Here is a 16,828-nt window from a genome sequence, read left to right on the forward strand (position 1 = left end):
AAGGGAAAGGTACATGGAATATGCCAGGAAGACCTTGGCTCATTTATGACTGTTACACATGGAAGATTCTGAGACTTCAGCATTTGTACGGAAACTGGCTGGCTCTCACTGTGTGTGTTCCTTTTAGGTACTCTTTGATACTCAGGCTCCGTTAAATGCCATCAACAAACTCCCCACTGTGCCGATGTTGGGCTTGACCCAGAGAACCAACACTGCTTACCAGTGCTTCTCCATCCTGCCACAGTCGTCCACCCACATCAGACTGGCCTTTAGGAACATGTACTGCATCGACATTTACTGCCGGAGCCGAGGTGTGGTGGCGATCCGGGATGGTGCCTATAGTCTTTTTGATAATAGCAAGTTAGTGGAAGGTTTTTATCCTGCACCCGGACTAAAGGTAACCGACTTTAGTATTCTAGCATAAATAAACATAAATGTCTCTAAAACAGTTCCTTTAAAGGGGGGAAATAATGGGGAAAAGCAACAAATTCCTGTTTAATAAGCAGCTGTGTTAGTTTATCACCTCCGCAGCGTCCTTCCAAAGGAACAGGAATTTATTATAAAGCGCTGTGCCTACATGTATGAGATGATAAAATCTCCTTTCCTTGTAATGCATATGGTGAATGATACCGAAGAGAGTCCTGTTTGCTAGTTGGAACTTTAAGGAACTTCAACAATGTCTTTCTCATCGATTATTGAGAAAGTTTGATTCATCAGTTCAACCATGAAGTTTTTTTAAAATGTAGGGTCCTGGGCCACAATCCCTGCAGATTCTTGTATAATAGCTCAATTGTATGTGCTTATAGTTTAGAGTCAAATAGTTCCAAAGGCTTGTTTTGAAAATTAGTTGCTTGCAACCCAGTCTTGCCCTTTTCCTGCTCTGTTTTCAACTCTTAGGTGGTGATTCTCTTGGTATTTACATCCTTATCTCTAAATAACATGCTTACATTGCTGTTTATGGACTTCTTAGTTGAGGGCATTATCTGATCCTCACAATGGAAGATGAGGGTTTAATTCTGTTTTAATTCCTGTATGCCTCTTCATCCTCCCAGGCTGCTCCCAGTATACCTTTTTTCTTTCCTTCTATCCTTGCAGTATGGTAGGCAGCAATTTTGATCAGATGATTTTTCGGTATTCTCAATATTATAAATATGTAAACACTATACACCAAGCTTACTATAATTACTTTTCCTTTCTTGTTCAACATTTTATTTTTCTGGGAGTTATTAATTTACTTTTTTTGCTTACCTTTTTGTATACTTAACCACTAACTCAACCTTAAAGTTTCTCCCCTGTATATAAACTCTCCCCTCTGTGCGTTCACGTATCAGAAACCTCACTGGTTTCATCTTGAAGAAATCTCTTCTACAACCGTCTGACCTCCAATCTGGAATGGCAGTGCCCCATGCCCTTTACACAGTGTTGATTTAGGAATCTGTAGAAGGATGGGGAAGAGGGAGAGTCCTTGGCTTCTCTCTCGTGTGGCATGCCCTGTGGCGTGGACTGCAGGTCTTTTTCTTGGTTTACTCCATTGTTTTGGTAGAATACCTCTACGTAGTTTCCTGGGAGAAGGTATGTGGGAGATTATTTTGAGACTTTGTGCGCCTAAAAACATCTTTAGTTTACCCTCATCTAATTGAGAGAATGGCTAGGTGTAGAATTCAAGATTACAGTCATTTTCTGTAAGAATTTTGAAGACATTGCTCCATTGTCTTCTAACGTCTATTGTGACTGTTGAGTTGTTCAATCTCGTTCTAGTTCTTGAACCTTATGTAACTAAGTAGGTTCTTTCACGCTGGAAACTTACATCCTTTGGCTCTGGGAATTTCCTTGTATTATTTCTTGATTCTTCTTTGTTTTCTCTGTTAGCTCTTTCTGGTTACCACTACTATTCTGAGGCTTGGTATCCTGGACTTATCCTCTGATTTTCTTATCTTTTCTGTTTTTATCTCTTTGTTTCTGGGAGATTTCCTCATTTTTTTCCTTTTAGTCTTTGTATTTTTGATAATTTTTTTTGCCATCAAAAAATTTCCAGGAGCTCTCTTTTGTTTCTAAGTGTTCATTTTATGACATCTTTATTGTATATGGCTATCTTATCTTCTCTTACCCCTTTTCTTCCTACATAATCTCCATTTCATGCACCTTGCTTTTTTTGTTTTGATCTCTTTCATGTTAGTGATTTTTAACCTTCAGCTCTTACTAGAAGGTGAGACTTACTGACTGTGGTCTTCATTGCAGGGTGATCTGCTTGGGCCATTTCTTAGGGTAACTCCCAGTGTCAGTAGATTTAGGTCTTTTTGTTGGGCTGGTATGAGTACCAAGAGAGGAGTATTCAAGTCTCTGCATAGATGGTGTGCATCTGGCCCCCAATTTTTGGCAAATCAAATAAGAGAAGGAAACTACTATTTTCAGCATTCAGTATGTAAACTTTAATCTTCTTCTTCTTCTTTTTTTTTTTTTTAAAGTAATCTCTACACCCAACGTGGGGCTCGAGCTCACAACCCCGAGATCAAGAGTCGCATGCTCTTCTGACTGAACCAGCCAGGTGCCCCATAATCTTCATTTTTAATACGACATTCCTCTCGATCGATGCTAGAGTCCCCCTAGTCAAAGACCCTCCACCAGAGTGGTAGAAGTCAACCTCACTCAGTGAGAGTGACAGAGGCTCTGGGAGGCTTTCAGTGTCTCTTAAAGAGACTTTCGACCAGTCCTATTTTTAATCCCACTTTCATCCCCACTTCCAGAGGTGTCTAGTGCTGCCAGTTCCTACATGTCTTGAGGATCTGGACGGAAATAGCTTTGCTTCTTGGCTTTCCCCAGTGCTAGCTTTAGGATACAACTTCCTCACATTGGATAGTTCACTTACCACTCAGCCATCTGCTCCGCAGCCTCCAGAATTCATTGCTATTTTTTTCTTCTCCCATTCTTTCTGTATTTGTAACTTACTGCTTTAAGAAAAATTTTTTAGGAGTTTCAGTGGGGTATTGGGGAAAGATAAAATGTGTGTTGTGAATCCATCATCTTTTATTAGAAATCAGGCAATGTACTTTTAAAAGCTTCCTAGCGATCCTGGTAAGCTTTTGATCTATGTTTTTGAGGATGGGGAAGGTGGAGAGTATTAAAAGGAAGAGAATGCTTGAGACACAAACTCTGGTAGCCTTGCTTAACTTTTGATGACCTATCCCATAAAATGAGATTGTCCCACTCTTGGTGGTTCAAGATTTCAGTCACGTAAGATAAAAAGAGGAAAGATGGCTTAGTTTCTGCATTCAGTTTTCCTCTGTCGTATTTTCTAGCTTACAAAATGACGACTCTCACCCAAAAGGAAATTTCCCAAGTCACTGGAATTACTTAGATGGCCAACATACAACTTTTCTTTTGTTTCCTGCATTTCTGGTTCAGAAGTTAGTAAGGAAATACTTTGACCTGGTGTGAGGAGGTACCAGGGTGTACTTCTCTCTTCAACTTTGTACTTGCACAATACTTCTTAATGGACAGGATTTTTAACTTAGATTTTGTTTCTGTTGTTGCAGTTAACCAGTTTCCTCAGTTTCCCCCCTTCAAAATTATCAATATATCTTCCAGGTTGTCCTCATAATAGTGGCTGTATACCAAACTTCTATTTTAGAGATGGGTGTAGTATATTTGTTTCTCTTAAAATAGTCTAAATGATTAAAAATATCTTAGTAAAGTTAAGTAAAATAATCTGAATTCTACCTGTTTATATCCATAGACATTCCTGAATATGTTTGTTGACAGCAATCAGGATGCTCGAAGAAGGTCTGTAAACGAGGACGATAATCCCCCTTCTCCCATAGGAGGAGATATGATGGATTCTTTAATCTCACAGCTCCAGCCACCACCCCAGCAACAGGTGATGTCTAGCTGAAATTCCAAATGGTATCGCATTCGCGTCACTTAATGGGTTCTTCAGGTGTCTGAGCGTCTTTATTGAAAGGCAAGGAGGTCCTTGGTGGGCCCAAGGTGTCCGAGAAGTCCATATGAAAAAATAGTGACAGAGGGAGAGAAGGCGGCTTCTAGTGATGGCAAGTGAACAGTACCAGAAGTAGCATTAACCTCAGACTCGTGCATTTAAAATGATGTGAGGTGATTAGCCATGCGATCATGAAAGAGTATGATATCCAAACAGCTGGTAAGCACAGAAAGGGTGTTCAACGTCATTTGACATCACAGAAATACAACTTAAAACCACAGTGAGATAATACTCAAAACCCACAAAAACGGCTTTAAGAAGAAAATTGATCATTCTTGGCAACATTTGGTATTAGCAGCAACTGAAACTCATTTACTACTGGAGGGTGCATAAAATGGTATAACAACCGTGCAGTGGTGTTTAGCAGTATTCCAGAGCACTAAATCTGAACATTAGGCATACCTGTGATTTAATAATTCTACTCTTAGGTATATGTACAACAGAAATGCATCCAAAAAACACAAGAATGTTCACAGGAATGTTATTTATATAAAAAGTGTAAACTAACCCAAGTATCAAGCAACAGAATGAGTGAATAAACTGGGTCTATTCAGTATACAATAGAATACTTTATAGAAATGAAAAAACAAACTACTACATGGTGAATCTCGCTGACGTAATGTTGAACAAAAGAAGCCAGACACTCAGAAGTACATTCAGTATTTATATGAAATGTGAAAACTGGCAAAATCAAGCTTGAGTGACAGAGGTCAGAATAGTGCTTACCTTTGGGGAAGTGATAAAGCCTTGGAAGGTGGCTGAAGGAGGCCTCCGGGGCACTGGTGGTGTTCTTCAGGGTCTTGATCTCTGTGGCGGTGACATTTGTGAAAATTCATCAGACTGGACATTTTCTAAGATTTGTGTCCTTATACTATATGTGATTTGTACCTCAAATGAAAAACTAGGAAGGATTTCATTGTCCTAGGTTTTTCATTGCTGGAGATGAAGGTAAAGGTGAGGAGAGGTCAGGTTAAACAACCGTATTTCATTGCCTTTAAAAACTCCACCAAGTGTAAGATGCACTACTTTTTATGAATTGCCAGTTAAACTGTGCCATACCAGGAATCAAAAGATACACCTGACTTCAGAAATACTAAAGGGGTGGGGAGAGACTCTTAGAATCCGGGAAATGGGAGAGAAACGATACAGATAAATCAGTGATATGGTAGATAAAATAAGCAAAAAACATCTTGAGGGATAAAAGCAATGGTATTACAAGGTCAGGAGTGAGTTCTTGCTGTTTTTTAAACATTTTGAAAGTCGGGGAGTTTTTAAGAACTTGTGTTACTGATGTGTATTTTGCACATTTTCACATCTTGTATTTCCTGTTGGTAACCAGTGAACTGTGTAAAGGTTAACTCTCCCTCCGTATGTACTATATACTACATGCACATGGCCCGTTTGACCAACATGTACTTTTTTTTCTTTTCAGCCATTTCCCAAACAGCCGGGATCGTCAGGTGCTTATCCCCTTACTTCACCCCCTACGTCTTACCACAGCACAGTTAATCAGTCTCCCTCTATGATGCACACACAGTCTCCAGGTAAGATATTACTTACTCTTTTGTTGTGTTCAACTCTGACATCCAGAACATACAAGGACACACCCAAGCACCACACATGTAGCCTAGACCTTCAGAGACCACTCCCTTATCTGTGGCTAGGTATCTGCCATTCGTTCCTTATGGCAGGGTTGTGAAAGGTGCTTTCGTGACTCGGGAACATGTTGAAAGGTTTGAATTAAGTGGAGGTTTTGTCACCCAGAGCCAGGCTCGTGGCACAGCTCCAAGGAGAGCTGATCACAACATGATCCTGCCCATCACCTGTTTTTGTAGTTTTGGGGGAACCCAGCCACACCCCTTCATGCAGTGTCAGGGGCTGCTCTCCTGCTAGGACGACCCCTTACAGAACAAGTTTGCTGAGCCCTGGTATATATGAAAGGTGCTGTGCCCCACAGAGTGGGCCAGTGCAGAGCCTGCTTATCCAAACAAAATGACTCTGTTCGCAGCCCCATGGAGTGCACTATAAAATTGCTTGAGGATGCCTAATTTTTACTTTTAACTGAACAATTTGCTGGTATCGCTTGAGTTCTTGCCCTGGGCCAGATGCTCCATGGCGCTGGGGATACAGCAGCAAGCCACATACCAGTCCTGCTCTCAAGCATATCGTCTAGCAAGGAAGACGGGTATCAGATTTCTTGGGTAGGTGACCCCTTACCTGCTCAGCAGAGATGGTGGAACCACAGATGAAGATTTGGAAGTTATTGTCATGTCACTGAAGGTCATTGCAGGCTGAGCTGGGTGGGTGAGCTCTGCCCCTGCGGAGTACCGGCAGCTGCTTCCCAGGTGTAGGAGCCTGAGAAGGAGCTGCTTAGGGAGCAAGGAGCAAAACGGGAGATGTGGGCAGAGAACCCAAGAGGCATGTGTTTCTGGGATATGAGTGAGGTTTTATGTAGAAGGAAGTAGAAATAATTATTTTGAAATGATTATAGTAGCAGACAGGTATATAGTGCTTGCTGTGTGCCAAGCCGTGTTCTGAGCACTTTATCCATTTAATCCCCACAGCAAACCCACAGCTGAATATCTAAACATGACACTTAAAGGTTAATCGAGTTGATGAACATACTGCACGTAAGGCACTGCATTAGGTATAGAATGTAGAAAATATGAAATTCTCTTAGTAGTAGAGAAATTGAAACAAGTGAAAACTGAGGATAGTGATAGTAATGTAGCAAGTGTCTCTGTGTCGCATTTATTCATAGTTTGGGGAGCATGGTTCCCTCTTTCCTGATCCTCAATTGAAACTAGTGCTGTGGCTAAATCCCATCTTTAAGCTCACTGCTCTCAGTTTTTTAATATCTGCCATCTAGACCTCTCCCCTGAACTCAAGTCCTGTGTTTTCCAGCTGTCTGGTCAGCATGCCCTTGTTAGATGGGTATACAATGGCTGAGCCTCAACTCCTAACACCTGCCCGCCCACCCCCGCCCCCACCCCCTGCCCCCCAAACTCCGGAAACGGCAGCCCCTTCCTGCCTGCCGCTTGGCCAGAGCTGTTGGGAGTCATGCTGGACTCCTCTTTCTCTCACACCCACTTCAGTCAGTCCCAGATACTGTTCCCTCTGTACTGAGAATTTATCCAGACTCTAACCCTCCTCAGCCTCCACCCTCACCCAAGCCATTAACCATCTCTCACTTGGATTATTACTGTTGCCTCTAACTGGTTTCCCTGCCCTTGCCCTGTAGTCTGTTTTTTACACAATGGTTAGGGTGATCCTTTCAGAACAGAAGCTAGTTTATGACTCCTTCACTCCAAACTTTGCAGTGGTTTCCCATCTCATTCAGGGTAAACCCTAAGTCCTTAGTGTGGCCTACGAGTCCCCGTGTGATCTGGGACCCCCCCCACCACCTCTCTGTCCTCATCTCCTCCCACTTCCCCGTGGCTCCCACTGATCCAGCCACACTGGCCCCCTCCCTGTTGTTTTTGCTGCTGCCTTTGGGGCCTTTGCATTAGCTCTTCTTTTGGCCTGGAATCTCTTACCCCCTGGGTATCTTCACGCCTTACCCTTCACTTACCCACATGCCGCCTTCTTAGAGCGGTCTTCTGGGGTTGCTTTATAGAAAGAACAGCACCCACCTCTGCCATTACATGATATTGCCCCCTTTCCTTGCCCTGGTTTTCTCCATAGCACTTATCACTACCTGACATACATTTGTTGTCTTTCTCATTCTACTAGAATAGAAACTCCACAAGGGCAGGAATTTTTGTCTGTCAACTGCTGCATCCCCAGTGCCTACAGCAATGCTTGGCATGAAATTAACATTCATGCCCACTTGCTGAAAGAGTGAATGAGCGAACACAAAAGTACACTGGATTTTTTTTTTTTTTTTAACTCAGGTCAATATAAGAGCTAGAATTTGGGCCCCATGGAATTGATCTCTCTCTCTTTTTCAATAACAAAATCATTTCAGATTTTCTCTGTGCTATTTAAGGGAGCTTTACTACTTATTTCTTTAATCCATAGAGAGAATCTTAACTTGAGGTCCTTGGCCAGGACATGCTATGTGTCCTGCAAGATCATCTGTAATTATTTTCCTTTATTAGGAAATCTGCATGCTGCCAGCTCCCCCAGTGGGGCTCTGAGGGCCCCTTCACCAGCGTCATTTGTTCCAACTCCTCCCCCATCCTCGCATGGAATCTCAATAGGACCAGGGGCCAGTTTTGCTAGTCCACATGGTGAGTCCATACGTGGAAACCGCGATAGCATAAGAATTTGATGTGGAAGTAGTTTTTTGGTAAATAAATTCTTTTCGTATTGCAAAATTAGCACTTTGTTCATTGGGGAAATCGCCAAAGAAAATGAATTTGTCCTCATCCCACCACGCAGAGATCTACCAGTTAGTCCGTCTGCTTTGGACTCTCTCCCCCTCCCCTCGCTTCTGCCTTGCTCTTCCCATCACGCACCCCCTGCTCACCTGCCTGCTCGCCTCTCTGTTGCTCTCCACCTGTCTGCTTGTCTCTCCTCTCAAACACCTCCCTCCACAATTGGGACTATACCATATGTAGTTTTGAGACTTGAATTTTTTAACTCAAAAATTTTATTTTGAATTGGTTCAACTAAAGAATAAAAGAAGTAGCCAAGGGAGTATTTCGATGCCACCAACCACCCAACTCCTCTTCCCAGAGGCATTCAGTCTTGTTAATTTCTTATGTGTCCTTGCAGAGATGTTGTCTGCATACACAAGCAGATGCCTGTAAGTGTTCTCACCCCTTTTACACATACTTCAGTGCCTTACTTTTTTCATCTATTTTTCCTGAATGCCGTGCCAAATCACAACATAAAGGACTTCCTCAGTTTTTACAGCTGTGTAGCGTCTGTGGTTTTGTCTACTATTAATATTTGTAGGGACATTTCTATCAGTAAAAACTCTACATCGTCATACTAAATGGCTTCATAGTATTCTCTTGTCTTGACATAACATAATTTAACTGCCCTCCTATTATATGTTTAGAATGTTCCCATTTTTTTTGTTTTAACAACTGAAAATGGTATCATCTCTGCTCACATGATTATTCCCTTAGGTAAGTTCCTAGACATGGAATTGCTGTCTCAAAGGGTTTGAGAAATTCTAAAGCTTTCGAAACATACTGCAAATTGCTCACCTGAAAGGCTGTACCAATTTCCTCTAGCTTCAAACAAGAATGCCTATTTTCCTGCATCATTGCCAACGCAGGGTATTACGACTTTCAGAAATCTTGGTCATTTTGATAGGTGAAAAATGGTATCTTTTTGTTGAATGTGCATTTCTTTGATTATTAATGAAGGTAAACCTTTTTTCTCTCATCGGTCTTTGGTATTTCTTATTTTATGCCTGCCTATATGTTCTTGTGTTTTTTCTTACCAGTTTATAAGACTTTTAAGTTAGGATCATTTACTCTCTGATATATGGTAAAAGTATTTTCTCAGTATCCTTTGGTTACAGAGGGGTATAAATAATACGTTAAAAGTAACTGTGGAATGACATTTAAATATCAAATTGTTCAGGAAGTTGCTGCTTTTTTTTTTTTTTTAAGATTTTATTTATTTGTTTGAGAGAGAGACACAGTGAGAGAAGGAACACAAGCAGGGGGAGTGGGAGAGGGAGAAGCAGGCTTCCTGCGGAGCAGGGAGCCCGATGCGGGGCTCGATCCCAGGACCCTGGGATCATGACTTCAGCTGAAGGCAGACAATTAACGAATTAGCCACCCAGGCGCCCCTGGAAGTTGCTGCTTTCAAAACTTGATTCTTGGTTCATTTCTCAGTCAGTGTAGCATTTACTAAAGAAAGAAGAGGGAAAATTTCCCTCTCCTCAGCCTTGAATAGAATGAAAAACATAATTTGTCAGGGTTACTTGAAAAATATAAGATTTCTGCCCTGAAGTGAGCTTTGAGATTTTTTTGCTTAACATTTTTAAAGACGTTTGCAAATGGGTTTTGAAAATAGTAGGTGGTTGCATAGTGTAAAGTAGATTGTTACACATTGCATATGTTGAAGCTTGTGTGAAAGGTAAATTTTATCCTTTCTCATTCTGTATTTTTCTAATTTTGTATCACGTTAAAAAGTACGTAAACTATACAAAATAGACCTTCAGATGTGCCATATGAAGAAGCATCATACTTCAGTGAAATAGCGAAAAGAAAAATAAAATGAGCACCTTGTAAAGTGTCAAGCATTTCAGCACCGTCAAGTACCTTTCAGTTATTAAAATACAGGTTTTGAAAACCATCTGTTCACTTGTTTACAGGAACCCTGGACCCCAGTTCTCCATACACTATGGTGTCACCAAGTGGACGAGCCGGGAACTGGCCAGGGTCTCCTCAAGTGTCCGGCCCCTCACCAGCAACACGCATGCCTGGAATGTCACCAGCCAATCCATCACTACATTCTCCAGTTCCAGATGCTTCTCATTCCCCTCGAGCTGGAACAAGTGAGCGTCATCACCATTTTTGTGTTGGTTTTAGTCTAACCTCCAGATGACCTATTTTTTTTCCATCCTCACATTTGACGTTGTGACCTACTTGTTAAATGGGGATACTTAATAACTTAAACTTTAATCCATTTAGTAAATTGGTTAACGATAGTTAATTTGCACAGTTAAAGCAAAATATAAGAAAGGGAAATGTCTCCTCCAGAAGTCTAGTGAGGTGAGCCCCAGTACCTTTGTTATGTCTACTAACTTAGCTGCAAAACTAGACCTTGAGGGACACCTAAAGTTAACTGACAAGGTTGTACAAATTAACACAGAACAGAATTGTGCACATATGTTAGTTAGCTTTGCCAGGTAACGTTTAATGACTTAGAACAGCAATCTTATTATTAGCTCACCATTCTATAGGATGGCAATTTGGGCTAAGCCAAGCTGGGTGATTTTTCTAGGCTCTGCTTTGCTCACTCAAGTGTCTGTGGTCAGCTCCTGTGTGGGCTGGGGCCTGGCTGGTCTAAAATGGCCCCAGCCGGTGTGGCTTCCTCTGCTCCATGTGGTCTCAGACTTGATCACAGGCTTGATCACCTGGTGGCTGGACGGGGTTTCAAGAACGTGAGTGAAATCCTAAGTTTGCAGCTGGTACCACGTCTCTTCCACTGCATTCTTTAAGTCGCAGCAAGTCACAGGGCCAGCCCAGATCCCAGGAAGAGAAATAGACTCATCCCTCTAAGGGCTTGCTACAAAGTCACTTTGTAAGGAACCTAGCTACAGGGAGAAGAAGAACCCTGGCCATTTTGCTAAAAGGAAGCTAACATATGATTGTTAAGCCACAAGGAGTAATGAAAACAGTATGGATTGCTTTAGAATATCAAAGATTTATAATAAAAGCAAAACAGAACAGTGGGACTGTATTCATTTGTGACTGAAATGACATGTTTTCCTTCCCAAAAGGTTCCCAATCTTTGCCAACAAACATGCCTCCACCTCGTAAACTACCTCAGCGCTCCTGGGCAGCCTCCATACCTACCATCCTCACTCACAGTGCCTTGAACATTTTACTGCTGCCCTCTCCAACACCAGGCCTTGTGCCTGGCCTGGCAGGTAGTTATCTTTGTTCTCCGCTTGAGAGATTCCTTGGATCAGTCATCATGAGACGGCACCTTCAAAGAATTATTCAACAAGAAACGGTATGGGTACCTAGTGAACTCCTCAGTGGTGGTGGTTGAAGGCGGGTGCTGATAAGTTGCCCCACAGAACAGCATCTGAACTAAAATGATGTTCCCTCACTTCCTTTAACTAGCTCGCTGGAACTGTGCTTTCCACCCTGCTCTAGCATTAAAAACGGACTCCACTGTTTTCTTTTCCATTCTTAGGTTAACATGTTCCTGCGTTTTATAGTTTGCTGTGCTATGGCTAACGGGCCCAGAGATAGGTCCCACAGGGTCCCCACAGCGCCATGGGACAAATGCTCCCAGGATCTGCCTTTGCAGAGAGTAGCATACAAGCAACTATGGGCCTCTGGAATCCCCTTGCAGGCAGGCTGACTTTGAATTGGATTCTCCATTGAAATAAAATTCTTTTTGATCACAAGGTTGAAAACTTTTTAAATTCATGAACAACTGAACTGATTTAGAAAAAGTCAGAAAAAGACGTGTCTTGTGGTGATACCCTCAGGAGATAGTTGATACCCTCAGGAGATAGTTCAGAGTTGATAGCCCCAGCTCTGGAGTCTGACTCTCTGGGTTTGTACCCAGGCCATGCCACCAGCTAGTACAAGCTTAGGCAAATCCCTTTACCTTTTTGATAATGGTAGATAATAGTATTTACCTAACTCATAACAATTGTGGGAATTCGAGATACTTCATAGAAAGCCCTTAGCATAATGTCTTGGTATTATTCAGTATCTGTTAGTTATTTATAACTCTTGATATATGTATGTGTTAATGAGGTAGAATGGTGAATGTTTGAAGTATCTACTCCACGGATGGCACCAAGCTATTTTGCAACCTTTATATTCAGATTTGAAAATAATAGAGGTTTTAACATAAGTTGAATAAATTAGCATTTTATAAAATGATTATTATGAGACCTGTGATCTACCCTCCCTCTGCCACTTACAAGCCACGTAAGCTTTCAGCTCTTTGAACCTCATTTTGCTCCTCTGCATAATCAGTATGTTACGATAGAGCAGGGGTCAGTAACTACTGGCCCTGTAGTGGGGGGTGGGGAAGGCAAGTCCTACGCACCACCTGTTTGTAAATAAAGTTTTACTGGAACATAGTCACACCCATTAATTTATGGATTGTCGGCTACTTTCAACTACTATGGCATCATTGAGTAGTTGCGACAGAGACCATGTAGCCTAAAATATTTATTCTCCATTACTTTACAGAAAAATTTACCAACCCCTGGGCCAGTGTAAGGTCCCAATCCAGATCCAACATTTTGTAATGGTACTCTTTATTCTTTTCTTCTACTGTGCCATTTTTTAAAAACTTCTTGTGGAAAATTTTTAATCATATATAAAAGTTGAGAGTATAACAGTATAAGAGAGTATAATGAACTTCTGTGTTCTCATCACCTACCTTCCAACAGTGAACCCCTGTCAATCATGTTTATTCTATAGCTCCTTCCCCAGGTGGTTTGACAGCAAATCCCAGACATCGTTTCATCCATGAAGACAATTTCTTTATCATCAGATAGCTAGTTGGTGTCCAGATTTCCCATGTTGTCACGGTTTTTACAGTCTAAAGCAGAACCCAGACAAGTCTTTAAGTCCCTTTTATTGTTGAAGCAACTATATCCGTTGTCGAGTTTCTCACAGTCTGGATTTTGCTGATTGCGTCCCTTTGGAATTATTTAACATGTTCTTGTGACCCTCACATTTCTATAATATTGGTCCACCCTGCAGATGTAACTACCGAATTCCAGCTCAAGTTTGTTGTTATTTTACGAGAATATTCCATAGGTTGTGTTCTGTTCTTCCATTGAGAGGCACATAATGTATAGTTCCTTCTTTGGGATGTTAGCAGTCCATGGTACTCAGTGCCTAGATATTTTTGTTTGGGAACGGGTATCACCTTTTAGTTGTTTTCCCTCTGAAACAGTTCTCTGAGCAACGTTTTCATTTCCTCTTTGTCTTACATACTAACTTGATGCATCCTTCATGTTTTGCAGCTGCAGCTGATAAATTCCAACGAACCTGGAGTGATCATGTTTAAAACTGATGCCCTGAAATGCAGAGTAGCCCTTAGTCCCAAAACCAACCAAACACTTCAGCTAAAAGTGACACCTGAAAATGCAGGACAGTGGAAACCCGATGAACTTCAAGTTTTGGAGAAATTCTTTGAAACAAGAGTATGTGTTTCTTAATGCATAGTTTTAATACGGGCATACCTCGTTTTATTGCTTCGCAGATAGTGTATTTTTTACAAACTGAAGGTTTGTGGCAACCGTGCATGGAGCGAGTCTGTCAGGGCCGTTTTCCCACCAGCATTTTCTCACTTCATGTCTCCTTGTCACATTTTGGTACTTCTCACAATATTTCAAACTTTTTCGTTATTATGGTGCTCGATGATTGTGACTCACTGGAAAGCTCAGGTGGTGGTTAGCATTTTTTAGCAATAAAGTATTTTTTAAGATAGGTACATTTTTTTTAGACATAATACCATTGCACACTTACTAGACTACAGTATGGTGTAAATAAACATAACTTTTATATGTACTGGGGAACCAGAAAACTTCATGCGATACTTGCTTCATTGCGGTGGTCTGGAACTGAACTCCCATCGCCAAGGTATGCCTGTACAGTCAACAAAAGAGAAGAGTCAAAGTAGAATGCGGAGTAACTCGCTTTATTCATCCCTGTAGGTTGCAGGACCGCCGTTTAAAGCCAATACTTTAATAGCCTTCACCAAGCTGTTAGGAGCTCCTACACACATCCTCAGGGACTGTGTGCATATTATGAAGCTAGAGCTGGTAAGTTACAGTGAAATGCATACTTCTGTATATAGCAAGGTCTCTGAAGAGGTTGGAGTTGGTGGGAGCAGTATTTATCGGTTTTCACCTATTTATGTACTTCCGTTTTTCTCTTACACTCTTTTTATTTTTTAAGATTTTATTTATCTTTGAATAGGTAACACAGTCCTCCTGTATCTTTTGACCTGAGATCAAGATGTGATACGGGGGAAATTTCCCATCTATCCCTGTCCAGGTGTCTAGTCTCCCTCCCCACAGGCAACCCGAGTTACCAGTGGCTTACCTCTTATAAAAGCAAATACATTTAATTCACTCTTCCTGCTCCTGGATACTGAAATGATGTTCCCATAGCTTCTTCTAATACTGTTATGGCTTTGTTTTTTAAATTACTTATTTATTTAAATTTTTGATCCATTTAAAATATACCTTGGTGTCAAATGTGAGGTGTGGATCTAGCTTTTTCAGATGCCCCCCAATTGACCTAATGTCATTTATCAAAAAAAATCTGTCCTCCCTGGGGAGGTGAATTCCTCCCCTTTCCTGTGAAAGTATACAGTATGGAATCCAGGTTGTGGCTGATTATATTTTTCCAAGCCTACAGGACTTGGGTTCAAATGTTTCTAGTATTGCTTTGGGTAATTCCAAATACCTCACTCCTTTTTCCAGTCAGTGTTTTACTGCTAATACTGGGGACAGCAGTGTTCCTTTGCTAATAGTCTCAACATTTGGCTTCTGCTCTGGTAGCCTATAGGAAACAGTATTTATAGCAAAAAGATACCCATTTGAGTTTTTGAAGGAGTAAGTATTCATGTGGCTAAAAAAAAGCACCAGTTGGGGGCGGCGCCTGGGTGGCTCAGTCAGTTAACTGGCTGGCTCTTGATTTTGGCTCAGGTCACCATCTCAGGGTCCTGGGATCGAGCCCCACGTTGGGCTCTGCACTCAACAGGGAGTCTGCTTCGGGATTCTCTCTCTCCCTCTGCCCTTCCCCCTGCTCGTGTGCGCTCTCTCTTTCTCTAAACTAAATAAATACATCTTTTAAAAACAAAACAAAAGGGGCGCCTGGGTGGCTCTGATGGTTAAGCGTCTGCCTTCGGCTCGGGTCATGATCTCAGGGCCCTGGGATCGAGCCCCGCATCGGACTCCCTGCTTGGCGGGGAGCCTGCTTCTCCCTCTCCCTCTGCTGTTCCCCCTGCTTGTGTTCTCTTGCTCTCTTTGTCAAATAAATAAATAAAATCTTTAAAAAAACAAAACAGAACACCAGTGAATACAGTTTGAAATTATTGACATAGTTTGACAAGTATGTTTTAGGGAAGGAGCTGGGAATGAGGCTGGGAAGTCTAGGTTGGCACTAGTTACTGTGCTTTAAAGTTAAAGGGCCTTGAATGCCAGGTCTTGGTCCTGGCGGGGTAAGGGAAGGGAACAGCATGTGTCACTGCACATCACTAAACATTTGTGAGCTCGATTAGAACTGTGCTCGAGGACATTCTCCTGGCAGTGGTAGATGGAGGAACTGGGAGAGGCAGCCACTGGAAGAGACCGTTAGGGGCCACAAGAGAAGTCCTGAATCCTGGAGCTTGGTGGCATCCGTGAAAATAGAGAGGTGGGAACAGAGGTCAGAGACAGCAGGGAAGCAGAATCCATAGGCCTTGGGAATTAATGGAGCGGGAGGGAAGGAAAGGGGAACATGTCACATAGGTCTGGAGTGGATTTTTCATGTAGGAACGTCACGTATGCCCTTTCTTTGAGATAATGCAGGCTGTCATCTTTATGTTCTGTTAATAATGGATTGTATAGGGACGCCTGGGTGGCTCAGTTGGTTAAGCAGCTGCCTTCGGCTCACGTCATGATCCCAGAGTCCTGGGATCGAGTCCCACCTTGGGCTCCCCGCCAAGCAGGGAGCCTGCTTCTCCCTCTGCCTGCCAGTCCTCCTGCTTGTGCTCTCTGTCTCTGACAAATAAATAAAATCTTAAAAAAAAATAATGGATTGTATAAAATAAGATTCTGACCTTTGAGACTCCTCTACTAAAATGTAATTTTAAATGTTTATATGACTTTATCATGATTTCACGAACAGTTTCCTGACCAGGCAACACAGCTAAAATGGAATGTCCAGTTTTGCCTGACGATCCCTCCCAGCGCACCGCCGATTGCACCCCCAGGGACGCCTGCTGTGGTGCTGAAATCCAAAATGCTATTTTTTGTAAGTACCACCCAGCATGTGTGTGTGTGGGGGGAGGGGGTGGTGTGTGTGCACGCACGCGTGCACAAAACCCCTAAGGAAAAAGCATGCAAGGATAATAGAACAACTTTGGATTACTACAGAGTAAGTAGCACCCAGCATATATATGTGTGTGGTGTGGTGTGGTGTGGTGTGGTGTGGTGTGGTGTGGTGTGGT

General features: G+C 42.1%; 1 protein-coding gene across 1 annotated transcript in view; it reads left to right on the forward strand.

The window, feature by feature from the left end:
- Positions 1-16,828, forward strand: part of MED14 (mediator complex subunit 14) — a 71,621-nt gene that overhangs the window by 50,974 nt on the left and 3,819 nt on the right. Inside the window, exons 21-29 of the mRNA XM_021681842.2 lie at positions 128-397; positions 3,734-3,874; positions 5,427-5,538; positions 8,095-8,226; positions 10,275-10,457; positions 11,406-11,641; positions 13,632-13,811; positions 14,325-14,432; positions 16,507-16,632. Coding sequence (XP_021537517.1) covers positions 128-397; positions 3,734-3,874; positions 5,427-5,538; positions 8,095-8,226; positions 10,275-10,457; positions 11,406-11,641; positions 13,632-13,811; positions 14,325-14,432; positions 16,507-16,632 — 1,488 coding nt within the window. The remainder of the gene's footprint in view (positions 1-127; positions 398-3,733; positions 3,875-5,426; positions 5,539-8,094; positions 8,227-10,274; positions 10,458-11,405; positions 11,642-13,631; positions 13,812-14,324; positions 14,433-16,506; positions 16,633-16,828) is intronic.

The sequence above is a fragment of the Neomonachus schauinslandi genome, chromosome X (genome assembly GCF_002201575.2).
Source record: "Neomonachus schauinslandi chromosome X, ASM220157v2, whole genome shotgun sequence".
Classification (NCBI taxonomy): Eukaryota; Metazoa; Chordata; class Mammalia; order Carnivora; family Phocidae; genus Neomonachus; species Neomonachus schauinslandi.